The 24,603-nt window shown below is 44.1% G+C and overlaps 1 protein-coding gene and 1 long non-coding RNA gene across 3 annotated transcripts in view; one reads left to right on the top strand and one right to left on the bottom strand.

The window, feature by feature from the left end:
* Positions 1 to 13,885, bottom strand: part of FAM20C (FAM20C golgi associated secretory pathway kinase) — a 61,116-nt gene extending 47,231 nt beyond the window's left edge. Inside the window, exons 1-3 of the mRNA XM_009467908.2 lie at positions 12,227 to 13,885; positions 10,201 to 10,373; positions 1,030 to 1,108 (exon numbers count right to left, since the gene is read on the bottom strand). Of these exons, the coding sequence (XP_009466183.2) occupies positions 1,030 to 1,108; positions 10,201 to 10,373; positions 12,227 to 12,744 (770 nt within the window). The 5' untranslated portion in view covers positions 12,745 to 13,885. The remainder of the gene's footprint in view (positions 1 to 1,029; positions 1,109 to 10,200; positions 10,374 to 12,226) is intronic.
* Positions 13,886 to 15,530: 1,645 nt separating this feature from the next.
* The window catches only part of LOC148052031 (uncharacterized), a 29,636-nt gene continuing 20,563 nt past the window's right edge, over positions 15,531 to 24,603 (top strand). Inside the window, exon 1 of one of the 2 annotated variants that reach the window (XR_015699211.1) lies at positions 15,531 to 15,828. This is a non-coding gene — a long non-coding RNA (uncharacterized LOC148052031). Of the gene's footprint in view, positions 15,840 to 24,603 lie in introns of both variants that reach the window. The other variant, XR_015699212.1, reaches the window with a different exon arrangement.

The following is a 24,603-nucleotide window of genomic DNA, read 5'->3' as shown; positions in this document are numbered from 1 at the left end:
GTCAAATAAGATCATGTCAAATCTGTACTGGTCTGAGGTCAGTCTATAGCAAAATCTATAGTGAAACAGGGGATTTCTCAGTCTCCAGCCAGCAGCTTACCCCCTGAGCTGTGCTCCCCACTATAGCCGTAACACAACACCAAGACATATTCCAAACCACTCGTTCTCAGTTACTTTAGTCTTTTATGGACCATCCTAGAGGAAATTAACCGAACTTCCCTACATGGGAACAAAAGAAGGAAATGAATTTATTATTCCAGTGATACTCTTGACACAGAGTATTGAGTAGCTTCATTAAACATTTTGCAGCCCCGAGTGTCTTTACTAAGCCCTCTACAATAAGCACAGAGTCATTTTCCTTATATACAACACAAACATACAGGTCAGGATTCAGAATTCATTTACATGTGCTTTGTATGTGAATAACTCCCCTTATCTCAATGGGATCTGGGCAGGTGCAAATCAAGGCTGCATCACCCTAGTCCTTCCCTTTCTCTCTAGATTCATTACCTTGCAGTACCACTCTCAGATAAACTCATTTACACAGAGTCAGCATAGCTACAGCCAAATGACTAATACAACCCTTTAATACAAACACCAATAAATCAACGGATTAAATTATAATTTCTCAGACAAATACTATTTAGCTCTTCCCAAAGCTGTTCTGAACCATGTCTCTTGTCTGGCCATATTCCAGACGAGCACTGACACTAGATAAAGCTCAGACCTGCAGAGTAAGTTTACATAAGAAAGAAATGCTGAAAATATCCTGTATTTATGATGGGAGATTTCACAGAGATCAGAGTGAATAACATTCCTGAGAAGACGGTAATGTATCTGAAGCCTCCTCAGTACCTTTTCCAAAGACTAGTCTAGCAGGGCAAGGTTTTAACAGCCCCTGAAGCTCTACATTCAGCACCAGACACATTAACTTTGAGAGATACTACAGCAAACTTTTAATGGCTTAGAAAATGGCAACAGGCTATTCCACCACAATTCCACTTCACAACACAGACTTTTTTTACTTACTTCATTGGTTTGAACAATGCTTGTCCATAGTTCTGGAACGTCATGATCAGCTTCAGCTGGGTGCCTCCTGATTTCATCGCTGTGGGAAAAAAACAAAACCGCTTTAAAATGCCACATGTGGATATACTTACATTCAGCTTCCTTGGAACAAAATAACATATCTTTTGCTCTGTATTAGATTCAGCACTGCGGTATCTAAGCACCAAGCAGGGTAATCCTAACTGGACAACAGATTATTCAGCAGGTGCAGAGTACAGGGGAGGGCTTTGAGCTGCCGACCAGGACTGAAAATGGGTTATATTCCCTGGCATGTCTTCGTCTTCTTCAATTGGCCACTGTGAGCTCGATAAGCACCCTAATTGAACAGCACGTATAGGAACAAACCATTGGAGTCTTGTTTTCTCCATCTTCAATTGCTTTTGGAGTTCCTTTTAACAAGGGACGTGCATTGGGAAAAGAGATGGGGTGCTTTTGAAGACAACTGCAGCTGGGATGTACAGTCCAATGTGCAGCAGACATCTCCTTAATTAAAAGTATGAGCAGATACTATAGCAATCTCTGATTGCTGCAATTTTAATAATTGTTGCTGAGCAGTAGAGATATATAAATTCATCTCCTCTGTGCACAATGGATACGTATCCAAGCCCATCAGTTAACTTCAAGGGATCCCAAAGTGGCTCGTACACAAGAGCAGAGCTGTGCAGAGCGGGTCGCTGGCTCTGCTGGGAGGGTAGGAGAGGGCACATGGAGGTGGCAGGGACTGCAGTCCACGCTGCACACCGAGGACCATCTTTGCTCAAACATTAAATGCACTCACTTCCCAGTTGAGAGCCATTGGGAATTTAAGACTGACATTTATTCACACCAGTCTGAACAATTTGGACAATATCATGTTAACAGCCATATTACAGTGTTTCTAAAGTCAGAGCAAATTTTTTTATATATAAGAATTCATAAAAATGCATTTTACTTGATGATAAGGTTACTTAAGAAAGATAAATATATACTTTGGCAAACCAGTTGCTTTTTTACAATCTCAATCAAAACTGCTCTGAATAAATGAAATGACCTATACCCTGACTCCTTAATTCACTTCTGTGTTCGAAGAGGCAGGCCATGGCAGTCGTGTCTGTGTGGATGAGTCAGTCCTTTAAAAATGCTGCCTATGAATGATCAGATAATCAATCCCTTTCTTTACAGTTCTGACAAAACCTGTGTCAACTGGAGAACTACATAAACGCCGAGTTACCTTGCTCTGTAAATTTTGGCTTAGAGCTGCCCTTGTCCCACCTATATAGCTTGTACATTTTTTTTCTCTAATCAATGCCATTAGCTGCACATCCTTTTAATTACTCATCTCTGTGCCTTATTACTGATAGGTCATCAGCTCTCTTTCAGCACTTGTAATCTATATTTTTGCAACAAAATGCTATGTAAATCTGGTCAGTGTAATTATACTTCCCCTAGAATAAAATCCCTCCTGCCTTGCTGTTTTGCTGACCCCAGCCTTCTCTTGCATTTCCAGTTTATCCCAAAGGAACAAATAAATAATGAGAAATTAAAGGGTGTTAAATAACTTGCACTGAACAGGTAAAGCAGAAGCACATGGTTTTCACATAGTAAACTCCCTCTCTTGTGCAGAACAGGTCAGTTGATCTGCACCTGAGGGAAGAAGGAGTAGAACTTTTTATACCTAACCCAAAGCCTGAAGGCAATGAGAAGCAGCAATCCTCGAGCCAGCAATGTACACGTGCTGCCCTAGGACCACCACAGCCCAGCTATGCACTCTGGAAACACTCCTGGTTAGCCTGGACAGCAAACAGGCAGCTGGAGCTGCCCTTGCCTTCTGCCTGCAGGGACCCACGGCCATGCCCAGGACAAGCCCCCACCACCTTCCCTGCCCAGCTACTGCCGAAGGCGTGGGGTTTGCCCAGCTCTTTAAGATATAACCTGTATTTGCACCCCTGTTCACATGGGTATCTCCATTTAGGTCAGTAATATCAGCCTCAGTACCAAAGGGCAGAATTGACTCCTTTGTGTCAGATATAACTCTCCCCACCTCCACTGACCTCAACTTGGCTGCTTGCAGACTGCTCGCAGCAACTGAAGACCAAATGTTTTTTCTCTAAAATTGATGTAATTTATGCTTCTTCATTCCATTCTGAGGAGCTCAAGGGTTAGAGATTGGCTCCCTCTCCTCCATGAGACATCTATGTCCAAAATATAGCAAAGATCCTGTAAGCCCATCAGAGAAAAGGGAAAGATAGAGCCTATTTTGAGTTACAGCTGGGAAGCCAAGCATTTGGGAAATCACAGCAATGCAAAGAAGAAAAAAGGATGTTGCAGCATGTCCTTTTCCAAGCACAAAGTTTCAGATACACCAAGAAGACTGGTTTCTCAGCAAATTGAAGACACTCAATAGATAATGATTTTGTTAGCAGCTGAACTCAGCAATGAGCGTGTCATCACCAAGCAGGGAAATGTATGAAGAAGATTAACAATTCAGAATAATTCTTCCATGAGACACAAAGGCCTGGTTTCCTGTCAGAAGGAATTGAGCTGAAGTAAGACAAAAGCATCTCCCTCGTCTTTTTAGATCCATCTTCTTGTATTGCCTTAATTGGTTGCAATAGTAGCCTCAACCGAACACAAGTTTTGCTGGCATGCCGTTCCCCCACTGCTGCTAGGAGTAAAGTTTGGACCTCCTCAAAACAGAGGATAACATTAGTGGGAACAGTGTCCCATCGTGCCTTATGGCAGGGCATGCTGGAAACCACATGCATCATGGACAACAACCTGTGCCAGTGCTCCGTGTTGGCTTCCCCCCACATCACCTGGACTGACGTGCAGATATTCCCACTTTGGCTGCTTGTTCAGTGCCGCAGATGTGCTGGCCAGGCTGGAGGTGCTTCAAAGCCACCCTCCATGTCCAGACTAGTTAGAGTCTAACATTGTAACCCCTGCAGAGAGGGAAACACCTGAGCTTAGACTGTCCTTTTGAACTCAACAAACCCCTTCATGCACCCCTAAACTAAGCAGACTTGGAACAGTCCAGGGTGCCAAATCTTGGGGGTAGCAATGCCAGAAAAGAGCAGATCTCATTGGAGATGATTCACTCAGGCCTTTAGGTCAGATTACTTCCCTTGTCCTAACTTAGCATTACATCTGCGTACTGGCTTCCCTCTCATTTTCTGAGATGTACTCCTTCAGGAACTCCTGCTCAGACCTCAGTTAAACATGTCCCTCTGGCCATTATGGCCAAAGAGCAGGAGCCCCACCATCTTCCAGGAGCTTATCCTGAACAAACATTGTTTGCTTATCTGGAGATGCCCTTGTCCCTTCACCTACTGCCCACAGGAACATTTCTGAAGAATTTATAATACCCAGAAGCAGCATATACAATTTACCAAGAAATTGGAGGATGCTACACCATTGCAATCTGTCACATCTACCATCAGCAGGCTTAAGTATTTTTAAGAAGGCCTTGCAACATAAGGCTGTACTGACTCCAAGGGAATCCCTAGTCACTCTGAATTCACCTTTTTTTTTTAAGGTTTCTGAATACACTGTAACATCACAGGTCATGAACAGCTCTGCAGCAGGTTTATAAACCTGCTAGCTCCCAGCAGGTACCTCAAATCAAGTCTCATACAGCTCCTGGACATACTGGCACAGTGTTAAAAACAAATCACAATACGATCATTACTTTTTATCTTCAGGGAACTAAAAGCCCCTCTTCTCCCCCCAAAGCAGAAGAAAACGGAAAGCAGCATTAACCTTTCCTGTTAACCCAGTGCAAGGGCTTTCGGGTGTGATCAGAAATCTTCCTAACTTCAGGGGGCTTTGCAAAAAATTCCCTGAGGTATCTTTTTACTTGAGCGTCTGTGGGATTAGTCTTGTCCAAAGACTAGTGAAATTGGTGGGATTCCTTCCATTTTCTCTGATGGACTTTGGATCAAGCCTCCAAAAATCCCCATTCCATTTACATATATGCACCTGTTGTCATGGCCACATGCCATGTCTGCTACTTCACCACCTTGTCCCCTCACCAATACAAGAACTGTATTCCCCTCCTGATCCACAGACAGCATCCAATATAAAAGAGGTACTACCTATCATCTCTCAATTATCTTTTTATAACTGTATGCTGCAGGGTTTCTGACTCTCTCTTCTAAAGCATCTGGTACTAACCCCTAGTAGAGACCCAATGTTGCCCAAGAGGATTTGACCCAAAAGGATTTGGAATTTGAATTGATCTGGCTTTCCAGCTCCTGCATGATATTCCTCATCCTACTGGCCTGTCTAGACTGCCTGGTCTTCTGATGGAGAGCAAGAGTCCCAACAGGACCTCTGAACCTGGCTTTTGGTCAAAATCCAACAAACATTTTAAAATGTATTTAATTATGCAATGCTAATGCCTGAGAAGTGAGATCCAGTCAAAGCCTGAGATGCAGTAACATCTGAAACAGAGGACATTCAGATCCATTTTGGATTCCTATTTATAGATCGAGCTTAAATCTAACATAACATGTTGATTGGCTTTAACAAATAATACACTGCCCCAGGCTAGAGACACGGCCCTGGACAAGCTGTAAAGAACATATTTCAAAACAAATTCAAGCCCTCATCATCTCTTAATTTGTTCTTGTTCAGCCAATTCTGCTAACTTGTTTTTAAAGGCCTTTCTTGGTTTAGTGAAGAGAGTAAAAGACTTCTGGAGGGGAAGAGATCTGTGAAATCATTCAGAGGCTTTGTTGTGCATTTTAAGTCCCCTCCTTTCATCTGGAATTGTACATTAAATCAATCTGTTCACTCTTGGCAGATTCATTGTTTTCTTATACAGTAAATCAATGGTGCTACATTTCATTATGTTTTTTACACATTCTCAACAGCACTTTTTCCCTTCCTTTGGATGAGATTTTTATAACTTCCTTTAGCACCAGAATTTAGGTTCAATATTTAGCATCTTGTCTTTTTCTTTTTCCTGACTTGAAGCAGAGTCCACCTTAGTTAATTGCAGCATTTATTCACTGCGTGAGTAATCTTGCATGCTTGCTTTCTAATTACTGCCTGTACAAACTGAAGGCATCGCAGGTTCAGAAATGAACTCAGTCAGGTAATGTTTCCAAACCTTTCCAACCAGAGAATTGAAAGAATCAAAAAATAAACCCTAACTAAACACAGGAATTACAAAAGCCTGTTCTGTTCACAGGCAATCCCACAGCACAGCTCCTCCGGACCGCACTACAAGCAAGATCAAGACCACACTGCCTCTACAATGCACCATGCCATATTTGTTGTTAAACTGCTGACAGTGCTGCCACAATTATGCACAGACGTCTTGTGAATATGCAAGAAAATAGCTAACTACGATTATTTATGCATGCAATAAACACTTATGAAAGGCAAAGGAAACGTGCAATTGCCTGTGCATGTGCTTCTTCTGAAAACTGGGTTTCAGTGATCAGTGGAAAAACAATTCTCTCTAGGCTCCTATTTATGGCAGGAGGAAATTTTCAGTAAATTAAATCAAATTAAGAGCTATCCCTTTATGCTGAACAAAATGAATAGGAAATATATATACTGATGCAGGGCACAGAATACATCCTCAGCTTGAAAGCTCTGGGTAACCCTGTCCTTTTCAAGGCCAGCTCTAGGTGTCACTGTGGGAGCTGAATGTGATGCTCTTTCCCATCCATGGATTTGTTCCATTTAAACTTTAACATCAAGAAAATGTCACCTTGGTGCTCCCTGCTCTTGGGAATTGCTTCTGTTACCGTTTTCATTTTAAAATAACACTGCACATTACAGAGTCGTGTGAGCAGTTCTGATAGGTGGCAGGGGGATCAATCTGGTCACTGCTCTCCTCCATAAATAATGCAAGCTCAGCATAGAAATTACAATGTGGCTAAGAAAGTTGTTTAGCTGCAGTTTGGATCTAATTACTGTAGGTACCAAGAACCTGCACAGCAAATCACCTAATTCTGCTAGAGCCAAAGGAAATCTGAACACTGGAAAGAAACTGGATAAAGCAGTATCCCATTTCATCTAATGCATATAAGCTTGAATATTTCATTATTCTGCTTGCAAAATAAGCCTGAAGATTGGGCATTATGAAGATTTCCATTTATTTTATACTTCTAACCTGGCATCTTTGCAGCTGCCTTGAAAAAAAGAAAACAAAAAGCAAAACAACAAAAATTGACCATAAGCAAAAAAAACAGACAAATTAGAAAATATGTAGGAATATGCAAAAGAAAGCAACAGCCCTATAAATGTCCTTTGGTCAAATATATTACTCTTTATTAATCAGCTTACATGCTTTTGAACTCCTGCTGCCACTCCACAGTAAAGCTGAAAACTGGCAGGTATTATTTTAAAACATATAAACACCCAAAGAATTTGCAATATAAAATAAGAGATGCTGCACCATGTAAATAAAATAATTATATTAACAATATGCTCTTTCTTCCTTTGTAATCTGACTGAAAGCTCCTGAAACCCCACAGAGGCAAGTACTGGATGCTACCAGCAAAATTCAGATCCTGGCATCTTTATATTGGCAAAAGTTCCCTTCCATTTCCATAGGCTTGATTTTAGACTGGGATTTATGTGTAGAAATCATTCTCTGTCAGTTCCCACAGCGACCGATACCAATACCAAATGTACCTCATGTTTTAGTTTATGGAAATTGTACTAAATCATTGATAGAAACCATGCCTCTATGTTTTTGTTAGGGGCACAAGAAGCCCTACCGTGCTCTGAAGAGCCTTGTTCAAACATTAACAGAGAGACAATCCCATAGGAAATTGCTAATAACAATCATAAATCTTCCTCTGTGGGCCCGTGGCCCTTTTCCCCTGTTGATCTGAAAGCTCTATCAAAACCATAATTAATGGAAACCTCATGACACATCTATATGACACATTAGGTGAAATCATGGCCCCAGGGAAGTAAATGGCAAAACTTCCACTTACATCACCGGGGTCAGGATTTCATTCCTATTTTTTATGATAACCATTTTGCTGCTAGGTTAACTGAAGCATAGAGAGGTTAAGCAACATGCCCAGAAGCACCAGTGAAGATCAAGCTCAGCAGATCAAGTGAACAGTGAGTACTAAACTATTATTTCTCATTCCTACCTCCCTTTTTCTCCCACCAGCTTCTATGTCCCTACATCAACCTTAACCATCCCACTGCTCTGCAGAAGTGACAGACTTCATGGCTCGAATGCTGCCGAGTTTGCTGCAAACACTGCTCTCCTGCAGAGACAACACAGCTGAGCTCTAAAGTGTTGAAGAGGTAAATAGAGATTGATACACTTAGCAGCTATGCAGTACAAAACACCACTATGGCCAATGCATTTTGTGTAAATCTCAATAGATAAGTCAGGAGATGCTTTGGTTGAGCATCACCTCTGCACAGAGCTGGGGACAGCCTGGTCACTGCCTAGGGCACTGCTGCTCTCTGCGGGGGACAGGGAAGGGCACAGCCTGCATCTTTTCTTCCTCGATGGATAGCTCAAAGAGCAACGTTAACACATGTGTTATAAAGTGCTGGCTCAATCCCCATTCACCCGTGTCACTAATATTCCAGAAATCGGTTGGTATTGAGGGGAGAGGTCAGGAAAGGTGAGGGCTATGTCAAGGAGAAAATCACCCTGGCCAGGCCCGTACAGTGCCCTCGTGACCCTCCAGTGCAGACCAGAGGAGCACGGGCAGAGTCTGCTGCTACCTGCTGTGTCACATCTGAGCTAAACAAGGGAAAATACATGGCTTAATTTTCAACCTGAGCTCCTTAATGAATCACTCTGATCCAGAGTTTTGGGGACAGAAAACCCATCACAGATTAATAAACGAGCCTGTGTTTGCCATCTTTCATGAGCGGGGTGTCCACTGGCCCCTTGAATCCAACCTGTGGGATGGCACCTAGGTACTGCAAACTGCTTTATCCAAAATCCTGCCCCAGCAGAGCTCAGAGCAGAGCTGTGTGCTGAGTACAGCCACCAGGCAGCTCAGTTCGTGGAGGCGAAGCTTTCCTGTGGCATCCTGCGTTTTACACCTACTCTATCCGGATCAGCTAATTCAGCCCACCCTTGATGACCAAGGATCTCCCTTATTCCTGCTCAGCAGCTGCTGTGATTCACACGATGGAAAATGTAAAACTTGGGGCTGCTCATGCTATTCTTGCACAGGCCATTTCCTGCTGAAGCCAGGGGAATTTTTGCCTTGCAGGGTTAAAGACCTGCTGACCTCATCCCGCGGTGCCAGCACACCATCAGCACTTTTACAGGGCTCCCGCTATTTCATCCCTCTGAAACGGACTTAGCAACTTTGTGGTCAGCACAAGTAACTTCATTTTCTGCACGGCTGACAGAAACCACTGGCTGTGCTGCACCTCTCTACCTCTGGAAACCACGGGGTGTGCATTTGTTTAGTATCCCAGGGCTTTCATTTGGGGTTGTGTATTTTTTTTTTCCCTGCGCAGCTACGCAGCTAAATTCAAGGAGACACACGTTGTCATTAAACAGCCCTGGAGAAAAGCCCCAAACTGTGTCACCTTGTTTAACCAAAGCCAAAGGTTGACATGGGCACATCCCCGTTGCTGATTTACAAGCAGAATAAACAGAGCTGAACTCTGCTCAGCGGGAGGCCGGCTCGCCTGGAGCTCCCTGTGCGATGCCCGGGGAAGCTGCAGCTCCGCCAGCCGCAGAGGCCTGCGGCGCCGGATGCTCCTGCAGCCATCGCTGCAGGTCAGCCGCCTCTCTCCTTCCTCGGGAAGACGAGTGCTGCCAGACACAGGCTTTTAAACAATAATCAGCTAATAATACAAATCTAGCTCGTGCAAGATGCTATCTGCTTTTTACCATCCTTTTTTAAATTATCATATTTATTTTAAATAACTGAATAGGGCACTTTCAGCCTGATTGTGATTAAAGATCTCTGAAATGAATGGGGTTTGCCTTGCTGGTAGACTTTTCAATTATTCAGGTAATACAGAACTGGCGATATCTCTTTATGTTTAACAGGGAAAATGAGCGCGGAAGTCGGGAAGCAATGTTGCAGGCATGCCGGAGAGAAGCCATGCAAAATATTAATTAATATTCAAACAGCAATGAGATCCTGAACAATGAGCAAATAATCATAAAAAATGATACATATCCAAACATACCAACACTGGTTATCTTTTGGGAGACCAGGTCTTGTAGTAAAGCCTCAATTGCAGGATTATGTCTGGAATACAACTCGTACCGATTAATGCCAATGTGGAATTTTAACCAGTTTGGGTAGGAGTCTATGGAGGTTTCTCCAGTTGGCAAAAATTCTTCATTATCTTCGTTTTGCCTACCACCAAAAAAAAAGAACAACACAACAAAAACCCAAAAATGAGGAGAAAGAAATAAATGTTACAGTTTGTAACAGGCATCAAGAAACAGGGCTTCAAAATGTGACAACTTGGAAAGGCAAAGCACTACAGAGGTGGGAGAAGTCCCCGGTTTGTCCCTGCGCCGGCTGCACGCCAGGAGCCTGCTCCCACCTGGGGCCAAGGGGGAGATGGATTTTCACCACCACTCTTCATGCCTGATTTAAAGCCCATGGAAGTCACAAGCAAAACTCAAGGTGACATCACTGAGCATTAGCAAAGGCCTTTATATAGCACAAATAGAGACCTGCAAGTTTTATATTGTGTTTAGGTTGTTATTATGTTGCACACATCTTTTACAAGCTTGACCCAAACAACAGCATCATCCTGAACCTTTATTTAACAGGGCCCTGGGTCTGGAAACTGAGAGGGCAGCAGTAACCTGACCTGCTGTGCCAAATGCTCCCACTCTCTCTTCTTCTCTTTTTTAAATACAGAGAATGAGAAGAAACTGGATCACTCCGAAGTGGTTGCTAAAGAATAACCCTGGATGGCTTTGCCCTTCCCTAGCAGTAGAAAAGAATTGTTAAATGACTTTTAACTCCTAAATTTCATGTTAGTTCTGTGAACTTTGGCTGCAGCCACTAAGGAGAATACGTACAACAGGCAGCTGCATTGTGGATATCAGTGATAACTTTCCTCTTCACCTACTGGATACACTATCACGTATCTTCGATCCAGAAGTCCTCTGTGTTTTTAGCCATCTCCAGATGTTCATACATTTGTGACTCTGTTTTTTTCTTTTTTCTCTCAGAGAAACCAGAACTTTTTCAGGTTATTTCACTTCACAGCCAGTTTTGATTATGAGATGGAAGGGGCCTGGACAATTCACATGCTTGTGGGGCGGAAATCAGAAATATTTATCCTCTCTTTCTCAAGGTTTAGATCATGCTGGCTGCTCTGCGGCTTGACAGAGCTTTTGCACGGTACAATGCAGCTGTTTAAACATTACAATGTCAGTGTGTTTGGAAGAGGGTGCTGTTGTATTAGACAAGCCTTTTGATTTTTCAGTCATTGAAATTTCTCAGCATTTCTTACAAGCCAACAGGGCATACGATTCACGGAGGCAACTAACTGCTTTGAAGGCTGGAGAGCAGCAGAGGTGCTAGGATACTGGGAATTAATTGAGGATGAAGAATGTAGCACAGTTCAGATCCTGAAGGCAGAAATAACCTGCTAGGATGAATGCCTTTGTGATATTAGACCTTGCTTTTGAGAAAACTGAATACATTACTGCCTGGTCTCACTGCTTAGCCCCTACACCTCTGAGCAGGAGACGAGGAAGGTACTGGAGAGGGAGGCTCACTGTGCGCTTGCCCTTTCCTTACACTGTTTTTCCGGTAGCGTCTGCCTCTGGCTACAGCTGGAAGATGGGATATTGGGGCGCACGGAGCCTTTGGCCTCAGTACTCCAGCCTTTTCATGCTCCTGTGTTTATTCTGTGTTTCATGGTATTTTTTTTTTGAAGGAACACAACCGGTCAAGCCTGTGTACGATTTCCCTTTCTCCTGGTGACACCGAATCGCTCTGTTTAACCCTCTGCCTACTCCAAACCAGCCATTACACCAATTCTCGTGAACGCCCGGGTAAAAACCTACCCTATAAAGCGGAAGGCAGCGACCCGGGGAACCGCCGTGCCACGTTTCCACACCGACCGCCCAGCACCCCGCCGGGCCTCCCCCCACCCCGGGGCACCCCTACCCGGGGCAAACCGCACGCTTGGTGCCGGGCCGGGCCGGGCCGGGCCGGGCCCCCGTCCCCCCCCCGGTACTCACCACTCGGGCTGCTCGGCCGCCCGGGGGTTGAACCTGATGTCGCTGTTGACATTGAAGAGGAGGTCGCCGTCGGCAAGCGGGGGCAGGGCGGCGCGGTAGAGCGGGTGCTGGAAGAGGGCGGCCAGCGGGGCGGCGGCGGCGGGAGGCGGCGGGCGCGGCGCCCCGGGGGCGATCAGCCGCCGCGTCCGCGCCGCCGCCCCCCCCCCGCCGCCCGCGCCGCCGCCGCCGCCGCCGCCGCCGCCCGCCGCCCGCTCCGCCGCTTCCCGCGACTGCGAGGAGAGGTTGGAGCCCGGCTCGGCGCTGAAGTCCTGCAGGATCCGCAGCGTGTGCTTGCTGGGCCAGCGCGGGGCGGCGCGGGGCGGCGCGGCGGCGGGCGGCGGGCAGGAGCAGCCGGGGCGGCCCTCGGTCCCCCGGCGCTCCAGCCGCGGCAGCAGGTCGATCATGATGTGCATGGTGCAGGCGACGAGGAACACCATGAGGATCAGCACCCGGAACTTGCGGACCAGGAGCATTTTCATGGCCGGGGCCGCTAATAAATTACCGGGGGAGGGGGAGGGCGCGGAGGCGGCGGGGTCGGACGGGAGCGCTTTCGCGGAAAAAGCCCGGGCGGGCGTGGGTCTTCCAGCCCCCCCCCGGAGCTTTGGCTTTCTCCTTTCGGATCGGGAAGCGAGCGATCAAGTCAATAAAGTTATCTCCATAGGCGCCGAGAAATAAGCAGGCTAAAAACAATAGGTCCTCATTTCTCAGTATCATCAAGAACTTAGGAGGGGGAGGGAAAAAAAAAATAAAATAAAAGGAAAAAAATTTTAAAAAGGAGCACCGGCCCGAGTCTTTAAAACCAATAGGGAAACAATGCCAGCGGCATTGCAACGTATAAAGCCATCTGTTCACGATTTCTCTCTCTTTTTATTACAGGGATCACAACAAATAGGGAAAACTGGTTCTTGAAGAGAAACCGGCATCAGACACTAGCTCTGATTAAATGAAATTAAAAAAAAAAAAAAAAAGGAAAAGACAGGGAGGAGGAGGGGGGAAGAATAATATTAAGAAAACCTGTGTGGAAAGGCGACAGAAGAAAAAAAATCATCCATAATATTTGGCTGTGCTGGAAACGCTGACTCCCTTCCTTTGAATTTGACCAGTGATGCAGCAGAAGCGCTCTCCCGCTCGCTCTTGCTCCCTCTCTTCTCTGAGACTGTTTAAGAACATTGGCTGGAAAATAATTTTCTTAGAGCGGTTCCAGTTTCTTCATCCATTGCGTCCAGTGCTTGGGAGAGATTAATATGTTCAACTGAGATCAAGTCTGGGTGGCTGCTGTATCCGAGCTGAGCTTTTTCTTTGGCTTGGGTTGGTTTTTTTTGGCTGCAAAACTGTCTGATGGCACAACTGCAACATAAAGGTTAAATATGGCACAGGAAAAAAAAGGGGGGGAGGAGGAAGGATTAGAGGAAAGAAACTAATATAAATCAGTAGAGGTTCTTTTAGCAAAGAGGTCCCGTCTTTGATCTCTGCTGGGTCTTACAGATCTGCCTTTTAGAGAGAGAGAAAAAGGAAGAGAGAAGGGGGGAGAGAAGGGAAGAGGGGGGAGAGATCTTTGGCAGGTGCAGAGTGAAAACCTCTTTCAGCTACACTGAATTCTGGAGACTGGTTGGACTAGTAGCTCTGCAGCTCCAGCTTTCAGTGGGTGTGTTAAATATTATGAGCGAGCCATGATTCCTGCCTTCCTCACGTCATAGTTAGGAGATTGGCTAAATAAACGTTACAGTGATAGTAACAGGAAAACCTCAACCAAAAGCGGGTTTTTTTTCCCGTCCTCTCCTCCCTCCTTCCCACCCCCCTTTTCATTCTACTGCAGCTCCAACTGGGGCAAGGAGAGGGCGTCTGTTCCACAAAGGTTTGCAAAATAAAAAAATAAAAAAAAGTGGTAGTGGAGAGAGGAATCTGTGCTAATAGCATTGCAAAGTATAAGTGCGGTCTGTGTGCTCAGGCTGCGAGCAGCAATTCTGCTCTGTCATTGTCTGGGCTGGAGAGCGGCCGGCCACCCGCTCCCCCTCGCGCACAGCCCCTCGCTGGACCAAGGTCAACACGGAAAGCTGTGTGCTCCGCTTCCTCTGGAGGAACAGTCTTTATTTTTAATCTGAGATCCTGTAGGCTGTGATAATCCGTGAGTGTGCTGCGGGGTAATCTGCGCTCTCTCCTGCTGCTGTTAGCTGCTCAGTTGGCTCTGTGGCCGGGTGGCCTAATGGCTAATGGAGCTGGTGGTCCCAGGGCCAGGGCAGCCTTCAGAGTTCAGCAAGTGCCATTGATGGTTGTCTAAAGTTGAGGGCAGTCTGGAGGAAGGGACAAGCCACTTCAACAGTCTTCAGGTGATCAGGCAGGGATGCTCTGGGCTGCTGATTTTGTCTTTGGGTGGGGGGGTCCCCTGGATTTTATGGTCCTTAGCAGGGCTCACACAGTCATTGAGTGGGGCTGCAGTAGGAATGAGGAGGGTAGTGTGCTGCTGCCTACCCACCACCACCTTTCCACAGCATCATCTCAACGCTGATTGTTCTGGCCCATTTTTCCCTGGATTAAGCAACATTAAAGTATTTCTTTCCCCCAAAAAGTATTTCCACAAACCCAAACCCCCACCCCAGCTCCATCCAGCACGGTTCCTTCACTGAGGGCTTCTACAGAGCCTTGTACTCTGCACTCCTCTGAAGCACATCCATGCACTGTTACAGTGTCACCATGTTTTGCACAAGAGAAGTCACTGCTTTTCCAATGGGAAGAAAAGATTGATGAAAAAAAAGAGCTGACAGGGCCATGATCCTATGGACTGCTCTGTACCTTTATGGAGAAACAAGACTTGCTGTCCTAGGGGGACCTCTTAGTACCAGGGTTCAAAAGTACAGTTCACTGTAGATGGAGCACTGTGATTCCCATGGAAGCCATTATGTCATCCTGGATCCTTCAAGTACAGGTGTACTTAATCATAGCAAAACATTCTGCTGTGGAGCCAGAAGCAAGGAAGTAAGGCTTTCCATCTTTTTCCACTTTTTCACCAAGATTAGCCCAGTCAAAAAGCGTCTAGTCAGTTGACTATGAGGACAAAAACACTGGTTCCTTGTATGCCATTGCCTCCCACCGCTGCTCAATAGCAAGTCTGTACGGTTCTGCTTAGGAAATTGAGTTCGGTTTATAAGTTAACTACCTCTTTATGCAGCGTGCTAAAGTTCAGGTTATTTTAACCTAGTTTAGCAAGTTGGCATTGTATGTTCATCAGGAAGAGGCTTACAGTTTTGGTTCAGCTGGGGAACCCATCGCTGCTGGAAGGGGATATGATACGTGATGGGAGTGCAGCACAAATAGCATGTGGAAGGCTGCCTGTTTGGTTTTGTGGTTTGGTTTTTTTTTTGGTTTGTTTGTTTTTTGTTTTTTCCCTGCCTGTGGCTGCAGCCTTTCTCCTGCTGAGCTTCTGGTGCTGTCTCTTAGGGAAGGCAGCTGATCTGGATTATCAATCAAGCCCAAGGAGACAAAAGGAGGCAGGTGGAAGCTGGAGCCTGTGCCTCAGGGAGTGGAGTGATGGAGGAGAGCAGCTAAAGCCAGTGCTCCAGGAGGGGGTGAGTGCAGGGTATGCAGTTCCCTGTGTATCACTTACATTCCCTTTTTTCTTAAGGGGTTCTGGGTGAGCTGCTTGTAGCACTTCATGTAAGGATAGATAATATGGCACATTATCTGCTTTAGCATGGTACAATAGGGTTTGTAGGTTACAGGTTGTAGCTACATGGGCTTTTTTCTTAGTGTTTGACTTACTAAAGCTGAAGGCTATGGTATTAGATGGGGGTGAGCCTGAACAGGTATGATCAAGAGAAAGTTGCAAATTACTTAAATGAGTTCTTTAAGTTAAATTTGTTTGAATACATCTATTACTTGCAGTAACAGAACATTGTGTCAAACATGTTGTAACTCCATATGCAAGAGTTATATAATGAAAGTGAGATTAGCTTTGAAATATAATACAAGCAACTAAATGTAATTAATTACATGTTTTTTCAAAAGGTGAAATAGCACTATTGTGAACCAGTAACTGATTCCTTGAAATGACATTTTTTTATTCTCAGCAGTATGGTATTTAGTGCATATTGGCTATCCAGTTAAGTAGGGTTTCATCTAAATTATGTCTGCCTGTGAACTGAATCTCCCTAACTCTCTTCCATGAGCTTTTTGTGCCTTGAGCCTTTCAAACATTTGAGTTTTATCTAAAGATGGGAGACTGGTAGGTGTACCCTATTGCCCTCTGTAACTGACCTTTGTGGACAAGTTTTGTCAGGACCAATGTTCCCTAGAGATGTGAATAAAGGAGAGCTGTCTTATCTCTCTGTATTTCTTCCTTCACCTTCCTTCTTTTTTGTGAGATTCAGAAGAACTGAGTCTCACTTTTGCAAAATTATACTTACTACTTTTGGGGGGAGCTTTTCTATAGTGTAAATAGCACCCATATGCCAGTGAGGTCAAAATGTTGAAACAGCAAGAGTCACCAGCTGGAGAATCTCCTGTGATGATCTGTAATGGAGTTATGGCTCTATTGGCCTGCAGCTAACAGCTTTGAGGAGCCCATCAAGGGCAAGGGCCACCTCACCCCAGTTTGCTAAATAAGCAGTAACACCTGCTTCTAGCAAGTCTGATTAAAAAAAAAGCCTATAGGGTCTTTCAGTGTGCTGCTCTCAAGTACCCCTCATTCTCTGGTGATTTAGGATGAAGAGTGCTGGTAACCCAGGTGTGGGCAGCAAAGGAGGGCAATTCCTGCTGGGATCCTCCCCTGTACCTCCTCTGGGTCCCTTGGGCTGGTGCCATACTTCCATGTATAAGAGGATGTCTCAGTTCTGGTCCTAGCCTTCCCAGCCTCTTTAAAGCCTTGGGAAATGTCTTACAAACTGGTTAACTTGGGCTGCCTTCGGTGTGAAGTTCTCTGTTCCTGTTGACAGTCTGCAGGTATATTTTTCCTTAAATTGCCTGATACCTTTCAGGCTTCAGTCTTTCCCAGCAGGGATGAGCAGATGCTGTTACCTGAATCAGATTTTTCTTTTGTCTTCTTATTCAGTGCAATAAAGCAAGCTTTAAAGGAAAATAACATCAGATAATTCTTTGTTTCTCAACTTCAGTATCTACAAATGCCTCTACCCATTGATGAGGTCATCTGTGAAATAAGATGCTCTGGCTAGTTGACAAACACTAGCAGAGAGCGAGCTTGTGGCTTTGCTTTGGACTAAGGGGCAATGTGTAATTTTGTTTCCTGAGTCTTTATTCCTCTGCCCTGGAGCCTGTCTGTTAATGATCAGCACCAGTAGTGTATTACAGCCCCTCTGTGGTGATTGGTAAAGCAAGGGAATGAAGCCAAGACACATCTAGCTTTTCCTTCTCCTGTGTGGGCTCCATCTCTAGTGCATCTCAACACAAGGAGAATACCAGCCTCCGTGCTTTCCCACTGACCTTTCCCATGAATAAGTGCAAGAATACAACCCTGCTCTTGTTCTGGACCCACTGTTCCTTGGGTGTGAGTGAAGGGGCTCCTCCCACCTCTCTAATCATGTGTTTGGGAACACAGAGTAAGTGACAATCTCATGTTTGCATTCCTGCTGGTGGCCCTGTGGGGCTGGCAGGGAGCCTGGTGTTTGGGCCGGGCTGGAGATGGGAACCTGAATATCTGCTGGGTTGGGAGGGCTGAGGTGGCTTGTGGTCAGGAAGCCACAGATCGTAGATATGTGAAGCCATTGAGATAAACTAGGAGCTGGCCTGAAGGTCAGAATAGTCTGGAAATTGGGCAGCAGGTACAAGATGAGGAGCAGGCAGGTTCAGGGCCCAAGTCTCAGGGCTTCCAAGGCTGGTGGAGCTTCCCAGGACAATCTCACTGCTGACTCTGGGCAAGTGTAAGCTTGGTGCAGGAGAGCTTTTGTGCTTGTGCTGGGATCTGAGGGGTGTGTGTGACCCACCCCCAGTAAGGAATGGTTCCCTTTTCCTGCTGCAAGGGAAGAAAATGGGGATTTGTGTCCAGACTGCTGGATTTCAGCTCTGCCTCCCTGTCTGTGTACCTTGATGCCCTGGCCCCTTCACTTTCAGTGCAAGTGCAGTGTTCGCATGGAAGTTACCTCCCCCTAATTTCATACATTTGCCTTCAAGACTTGCAGTTGATGGGAAAACAAAAATTTTTTGGTAACTGCTGATGGTTGCTCAATCTCTTCTTCAAACAAGCTTTTAACCACAGAACTTGTGTGCATGGAGCCATAGGGTCTTTGTAATAATGTAATAATTTGTAATAATTTGGGTAGTTTCAGAATTTAGTTGTTTATTACTTTACCTTCCAAGGTCTTGGGCTCAGTAAGAAAAAATGTAAATATTTCTCCTTATCTAAACTCTATGCCTTCATATGGAATTCCAGTATGTGGCAAAGAGCTTTTCATTTCTGCTGTGCTGCTTGTTAGACCAGCATTACCCCTATGATTACTAGCCTTATGTAAACAAGGAAATAATCACTTCTTAATGGAATATTATGACATTAATAGGTTATTGCATACAGCTTATTTCAGTAATTTCAATGAAATCAAGTCCCTTACATCAACTCTTTTTCTTTTTTTGGCCATTGAATTAAAATCTTCCCTCTGTTTTCTTGGAAGTGTTTGAATGTTATTGGAAATTTCACATTCAATTACTATAATCACAAGCCAAGATTGCTTTGGATCTAACAGGCTTTTAAATTTGATATTACAAATTAACACTAAGCACTTCTTTTTTGCATGTTCTACCTCTGCTTTTATTTAATAATACAATTAAGAATTCAGGAGTGGTTATTGTCGTATATCCTGGCATTTCTTCATTGTTTTGTTCATGAATTAATAGCTTATCTGCTGGTGAAATCTGTGTAGATGTTTATTTTCCCCATTTTTGTTTGCTTGCCTCACTGAGCAGCAACAATGGTCAGTGTATGTGATAATGTATTCAGGTAAATAAATGAAGAATGGTTTTGGGTGAGTAAACATACCCAGCTATTATTTTCTGTTACAACAGTTTACAGCCTTCTGATGTAAAGCCTAAATGCAGCAGGGCAAACTGTAAGTCAGGCCTGATCACACATTTTCAATCAGCATAATATTTTTATTATTACTTCCAATGGAAAACTGAGTTTTCCTTTCTGAAAACCTCTATCTATGATGCTAGAAGTCCTGGGGGCACCACATGCCTTGCTTGGCCCTTGCAGTGATGCTGCCTAGGGTGTTCTTTTGGCTCTCCCTCTGAAGATTCATGTGCTGACCCAATTTATTGGTGCTTTGCCTTATAAATGCAGATCACGCTGGCAATCTAATGGGTACTGCATATTAACCTCCCGCACTGTGAAAATCAACTTTATTGCTAAGGGATATGCTTGATACTGAACAGAAGGCAATTCCATAAGCTTGATTTCGTAGTCAACTTCTTGTTGGTGTATGAAGGATCAGTGATACCTGTTTGAAGTGTTGTGCTAATATTTTTTTTTTTAATAAAGCAAACTAGTGCTGCCTTGGTTGCCTTCCCACCCAGGATTTTGTTAGCTATGTGATATTTTTTGAACAAATCTTGACTGAATTTCTTCCCCCAAATCAAACAGGCAGCATGGCCAGCCATTCCTTCCTGTAATGGTTTTGCTAAGGTTGACTGGAGGGGCATTGAGCTGTAAGCTTGAACTAAATAGTGATGAAAGGAGGGATGTGTGATTGGCTTCCCCTGTTACCAGCAGAGCTGGCTGGTACTGTCAAATCATCGGAGCTGGGCAAAGGGTAGCTCATCCTGGAAATGCATCACCAGCCTCAACTGATATTAGAAAGCCAAAGCTTCCAGCTTCAGCCTTTTGCTTTGAGTGTTCCCATTCTTTAATTTGGGATACAATATTCTGGATGATCCAAAAATGCAGGAATTGCTTGATAAACCTGTTGAAAGCAGAGAACTCATTATTATATTAAGGCAATGAAACAGAAGGCTTTTCCCTGCCTGTTTATTACTCCTCAGCTGTTGCTGCTGCAGATCAAGGGTTAGCTCCTCAGCTGGTATCAGCTGGCCTTGATTTCAATGAAATGCCATCTAATTATATCAGCTGAGGATCTGGTCCACAATGCTTAATTATTCCACTGGCTGGAACAAAGAGCTGCCTGGCAATGCAAGAACAAAACCTGTTATTGTAGTTGCTAGAGCAATGTGATTGGCCTGTGGAGGGATCACGTTTGCTCTAGTCATTCAAATGGAGTAGTAATCTTGCATATAGCTACATTATGGAGAGGTTGAAAAATTATCTTCTTAAGTGGTAGGATGTCATAAAGAAAATTAGCTGTTAGGAGGTTGTGTTCTTATCTAAAAATGATTATTTAAGCTAAGTCAAAACAAATTATCTTGATGTGCATGACATATGAGCATGCACTACTTGAGTTGTCATAATTTCATATTCCTATAACAACTGATTCCTTTAAAAAGAATTGTGATCAAATAACCTGTATTCCTCGTGGACTTTCTGAGTTCAGGTAATAGTGCATGAATCTTTTACAGTGTATAAAACATGGCTTGCTAAATTACACATAAAATCATTTTGCAGATTCATTGAAATTGATGGAGCTACATGATTTATGCCTGGAGAAAATGTGTCCTGATGCTAAAACAAGATGTAGTTACACATGCACACAGGAAGCTTCTGCATGCTGCAGTGTGCAGTCACACACACTCATTTGAGTGCATATGAAGACGTGAATGCATGCATACATGAACAGTTTAATTGTATACTGAAGAAGCTCTTCTGGGAATTCTTTTTTTTTTTTGCTGCTGTCTAATTTTGATTTGTATGGATGTTTTGACTTCTGAAGTTGAGCTTTTTTCCTCTTGGCTGGCTAAATTTTCAATCGGATAATTTTAAAAAACCTGAGGAAGTAAGAGAGCAAACCACAAAGACATTTTAAGCATGCCACAGCCTGAAATAGAAACTGAAATACTAATAAAAAACCCTCATGGGAGAGTCTTACAACTAGGCAGTGTAAACTAACAGGCTGTGAATTACTCTCTCCTGAGGAGATACCAGGACTCTCCCCAACTTGGATGCTCCCTGGCTATGTGATGCTGGAAAGTTACTTCAGTTCTTCCTCATCTGATAGAAAGGATACCCTAGAGAATTTTGAGATCTGTTAATAAAAACCACTACAGGACAGAGACAATGATATTTTAGGTTTCACTTCTTTGGAGGATAATTCATGCTCCTGACTTTAACACCACAAGAAACTCAAACTCTTAAGAATATTCTGTATAGGAAGGTCTGAAACACTGGGACTTTGGGTGAGTCCTTGAGTCATGAAACCCCTTAAACTTAGTAGTGTCCTTATGTATATAAGCAATCATGTATCCCTAAGGACAGCGTGATGTGCCTGGAAGTGCAAAGCACAGTGAGTTTCTAAAGAGAGACAGGTTTGTGAGACCCCCCCTTGCACCTCCTGTTTTCCCCAGTCCCCTCTGTTTTCCTGCTCTCCTGTGTTTTTCTTGCATCCTGCTCTTAAAGTGTTTTCCTGAACACTGTTCAGACACAATCAAAGATCCACTTCTGGTGATTTGATATTAAAGACACTGAAAACTTTGACCATGGAGGATTCCTGTGCAATAGTGGTCACTCAACAACAAAAAAATCCCTCCTTTCCCAACAGCTGATGATATTTTTGTTGTTTAATCAAGCCTTGCCATAAAACTCACTGCAAGCTTAGAGAAAGGCATGTGAAAGGCAGGTGCTTGCAAAGGGTGCTTGAGTTTCCAGCAGCGCTTTTTCTTTCCCACCTCATGCATTTTTGCTTAGTAGGTCATAGTGAAAACATAATTTAAAAAAAAAATTAAATTTAAAAATGTACCCTCTCTGTGTTCCTAGTCCCTAACAAATATGTGTGGTTTTTTTTAATTTATTAGCTTGATTTGAGATTCCTTTCTAATGAATTGCCACTTGCCCTGTGGTTTGGGCCTCTGCTTGCCCAATTCTGCCAGGGTGTCCTGGTGCTGCTGTAATCCTGCCGAGGCAGCAGCCCTAATTCCAGCCTGCACGGTTCCTGCTACACACCCTTGAGATCTGAATTAAACCATTCTAGCCTGAGTTAAGGTGGGCCCAGGGATGGCTTGGCCTTTCCCTTGCTGATGATGTGAGGAGTCTGCTCTTGGCTTGCCAAGGGAGGTGGTGAGGGTCTCTGGTGTCAGTCTCCCTCTCTTCCCATCAGCAGGATGGGGTTTCCTGTTGTCAGTGATTTCCACTCTTTTGGTCCTAAATTTGTCTTTGTTTCCCTAAGGTTTTTTTCACACTGCCTCACTTTCTTGGGTTGTTCTATTGATATGTTGCAACAGTAAACTCTAGTGATTAAATACGGCTATTTTGCATTTGCTGTTGAAGGTGGGAGGATGTGTGTAGCCCTCATAGTAAAGCAGCCGTGCTGTTACAAGGGAGGGATGATCTATGAGTATGGGAGTGTGTCAGAGTGCTGGGGGCAGGTTTGTTTGCTGGCTCTTATTTCTTGTCAGGTCTTGGGCTTTTCCAGGGCTGGGCTCAAATACTTGAGACAGCTTAGGTGCCTGAGCTGGAAGCATAATTGCCATAGACTCCTTTGTAAGTCAGACCTAATTGCCTTTGGGGTTGTCATTTAGTGGAGACAGACTAGCACAGATTTCCATATATAGGTTGGAGTAATAAGACTTGATTTATCTGCTCTGTCTCTTCAGAGGGGGAATGCTTTGAGGCAGGGCCTATCTTTTATTCTGTGTTTGTACAGTGCCTACAGCAAGAGAGCAGTGTCCTCGGGTGGAATACAGGTTAGAAGGATGGGGATAATATATATGCACAGTGTCTGTAATCCAGTGGTGAAAACAGCTGCTCACTTACCTTCTCTGCTAGAAGATAAAAACTTTGGCCAGTTGCCAAGAAATGTGTCAAGGTTTTAACTCTCGGGTGGGCTGCAAACATGAATATCAGACATGAAAAGTGAAAGTGGTTTCAAGTGCAGGCTTTTTCCTTCTCTGGTTCTTTGAAGACTGAGAACTTAAAAAGGAAAAAAAAAAAGGTTTCCATGGAAATTTTTGAAACCAAAGGAGTGAATATTAGTGCGTGCTTTGTTCTGTGTTCTTCACAGCTGATAGAAGTCACAGTGTAAATGGACCTAACTGCTGAGTGACCTTTGACAAAACCAGATAGGAAGTCTTTGTTGTTGTTGTCAGTGATGGTGATTTCTTTCTTTTTTTTTTCCAAGGTAAGAAGTCTTTTTCAGTGAAATGATTCAGTAGTTTTAACTGAAACTTTGAGACAGGGACATGGTGACAAGATAGAGATTGCAGTGAGTAACAAGGCTCAGTCAATTATTGACTAGCCCGTCTCAGCTCCTTTGTTTTCTTTGCTGACAAAATATCATGACCTTTGTATACAGAGCTGAGCCTGCAGGAACCACACATTGACTGTTCTGGATGTCATTGTGAGAAATGAACACTTTCTTGCTGTAAAGTGAATTGAATACTCTCCTTGCAAAGCTTTTCCTATTATCTTTTAGATTAGTGTTCTGTACATGGCTGTCTGCTCCGATTTCTGTCCTTTCTCATAGGAAAACATGCAGAGTAGGTACAAGCTAGTGCAGTAGCTGTTGTCTTGTAAAATATTTCAGAAACTCAAGTAAAGCTAGCTAGAGCAGGGCTAGTGTGGCACAGATCTCAGCTGAGAGCCTTTAGACATGACTGCCATACATACAAATGCTAATATGGTGACTCACATAAATATGAATCCTTCTTCAAATGGCATATCTGCTATTTCTACTGGAGCTAATAGTTTCCAGAGCACAAGGGGTTTGTAGTAACAGTGGCTGCAAAGCTCTGCTATGCTCCCATTTTGCTGCATGAAGGTATGCATCTCCCTCTCTCCTTTCCAGCTGTTTACAAATATAGATTGTGCCCTTCTGGCAGGTTAGTCAGGGCATGGGGACTGGACTTCTCTGTGCTGTTTGCACAGGTGTTACTTCTTTCAGCACTGTAGCCAGAAAACTCTGAAAAAGGGCTAAGGCTTGAGATCACCAGAGAGGTAGTGCCACACCTCTGGAGCTCCTTGCCTTAATGTGATAAGGAAGAGGCTGTTGCAGTTGTATCAGTTCCCCTCAGCTTGAGGTGGCAGCAAAACCTGGCTGGCCTCCTTGATTGCTCACTGAAGTCCTGCTCAGTTCATGGTAGAGACCTTGTGCGTAACACCATCAATGTGAGTAGAGGTCCTGCTCAACTCGCTAATGGTGAACGCTTTGCTGGAATAAGTACTGCAAGACCCCCATTCATACTATCTGAGACCTTCATATAATGTAAGTCCACAAAGATTTTTTTTTTTTTCATGT

The sequence above is a fragment of the Nipponia nippon genome, unplaced genomic scaffold (assembly GCF_047370975.1).
Source record: "Nipponia nippon isolate SJK-2023a ecotype South Korea unplaced genomic scaffold, ASM4737097v1 scaffold_5, whole genome shotgun sequence".
NCBI classification, from domain to species: Eukaryota; Metazoa; Chordata; class Aves; order Pelecaniformes; family Threskiornithidae; genus Nipponia; species Nipponia nippon.
Note: the sequence above shows the minus strand (reverse complement) of the source record. Positions and strands in the feature narration are given on the sequence as shown.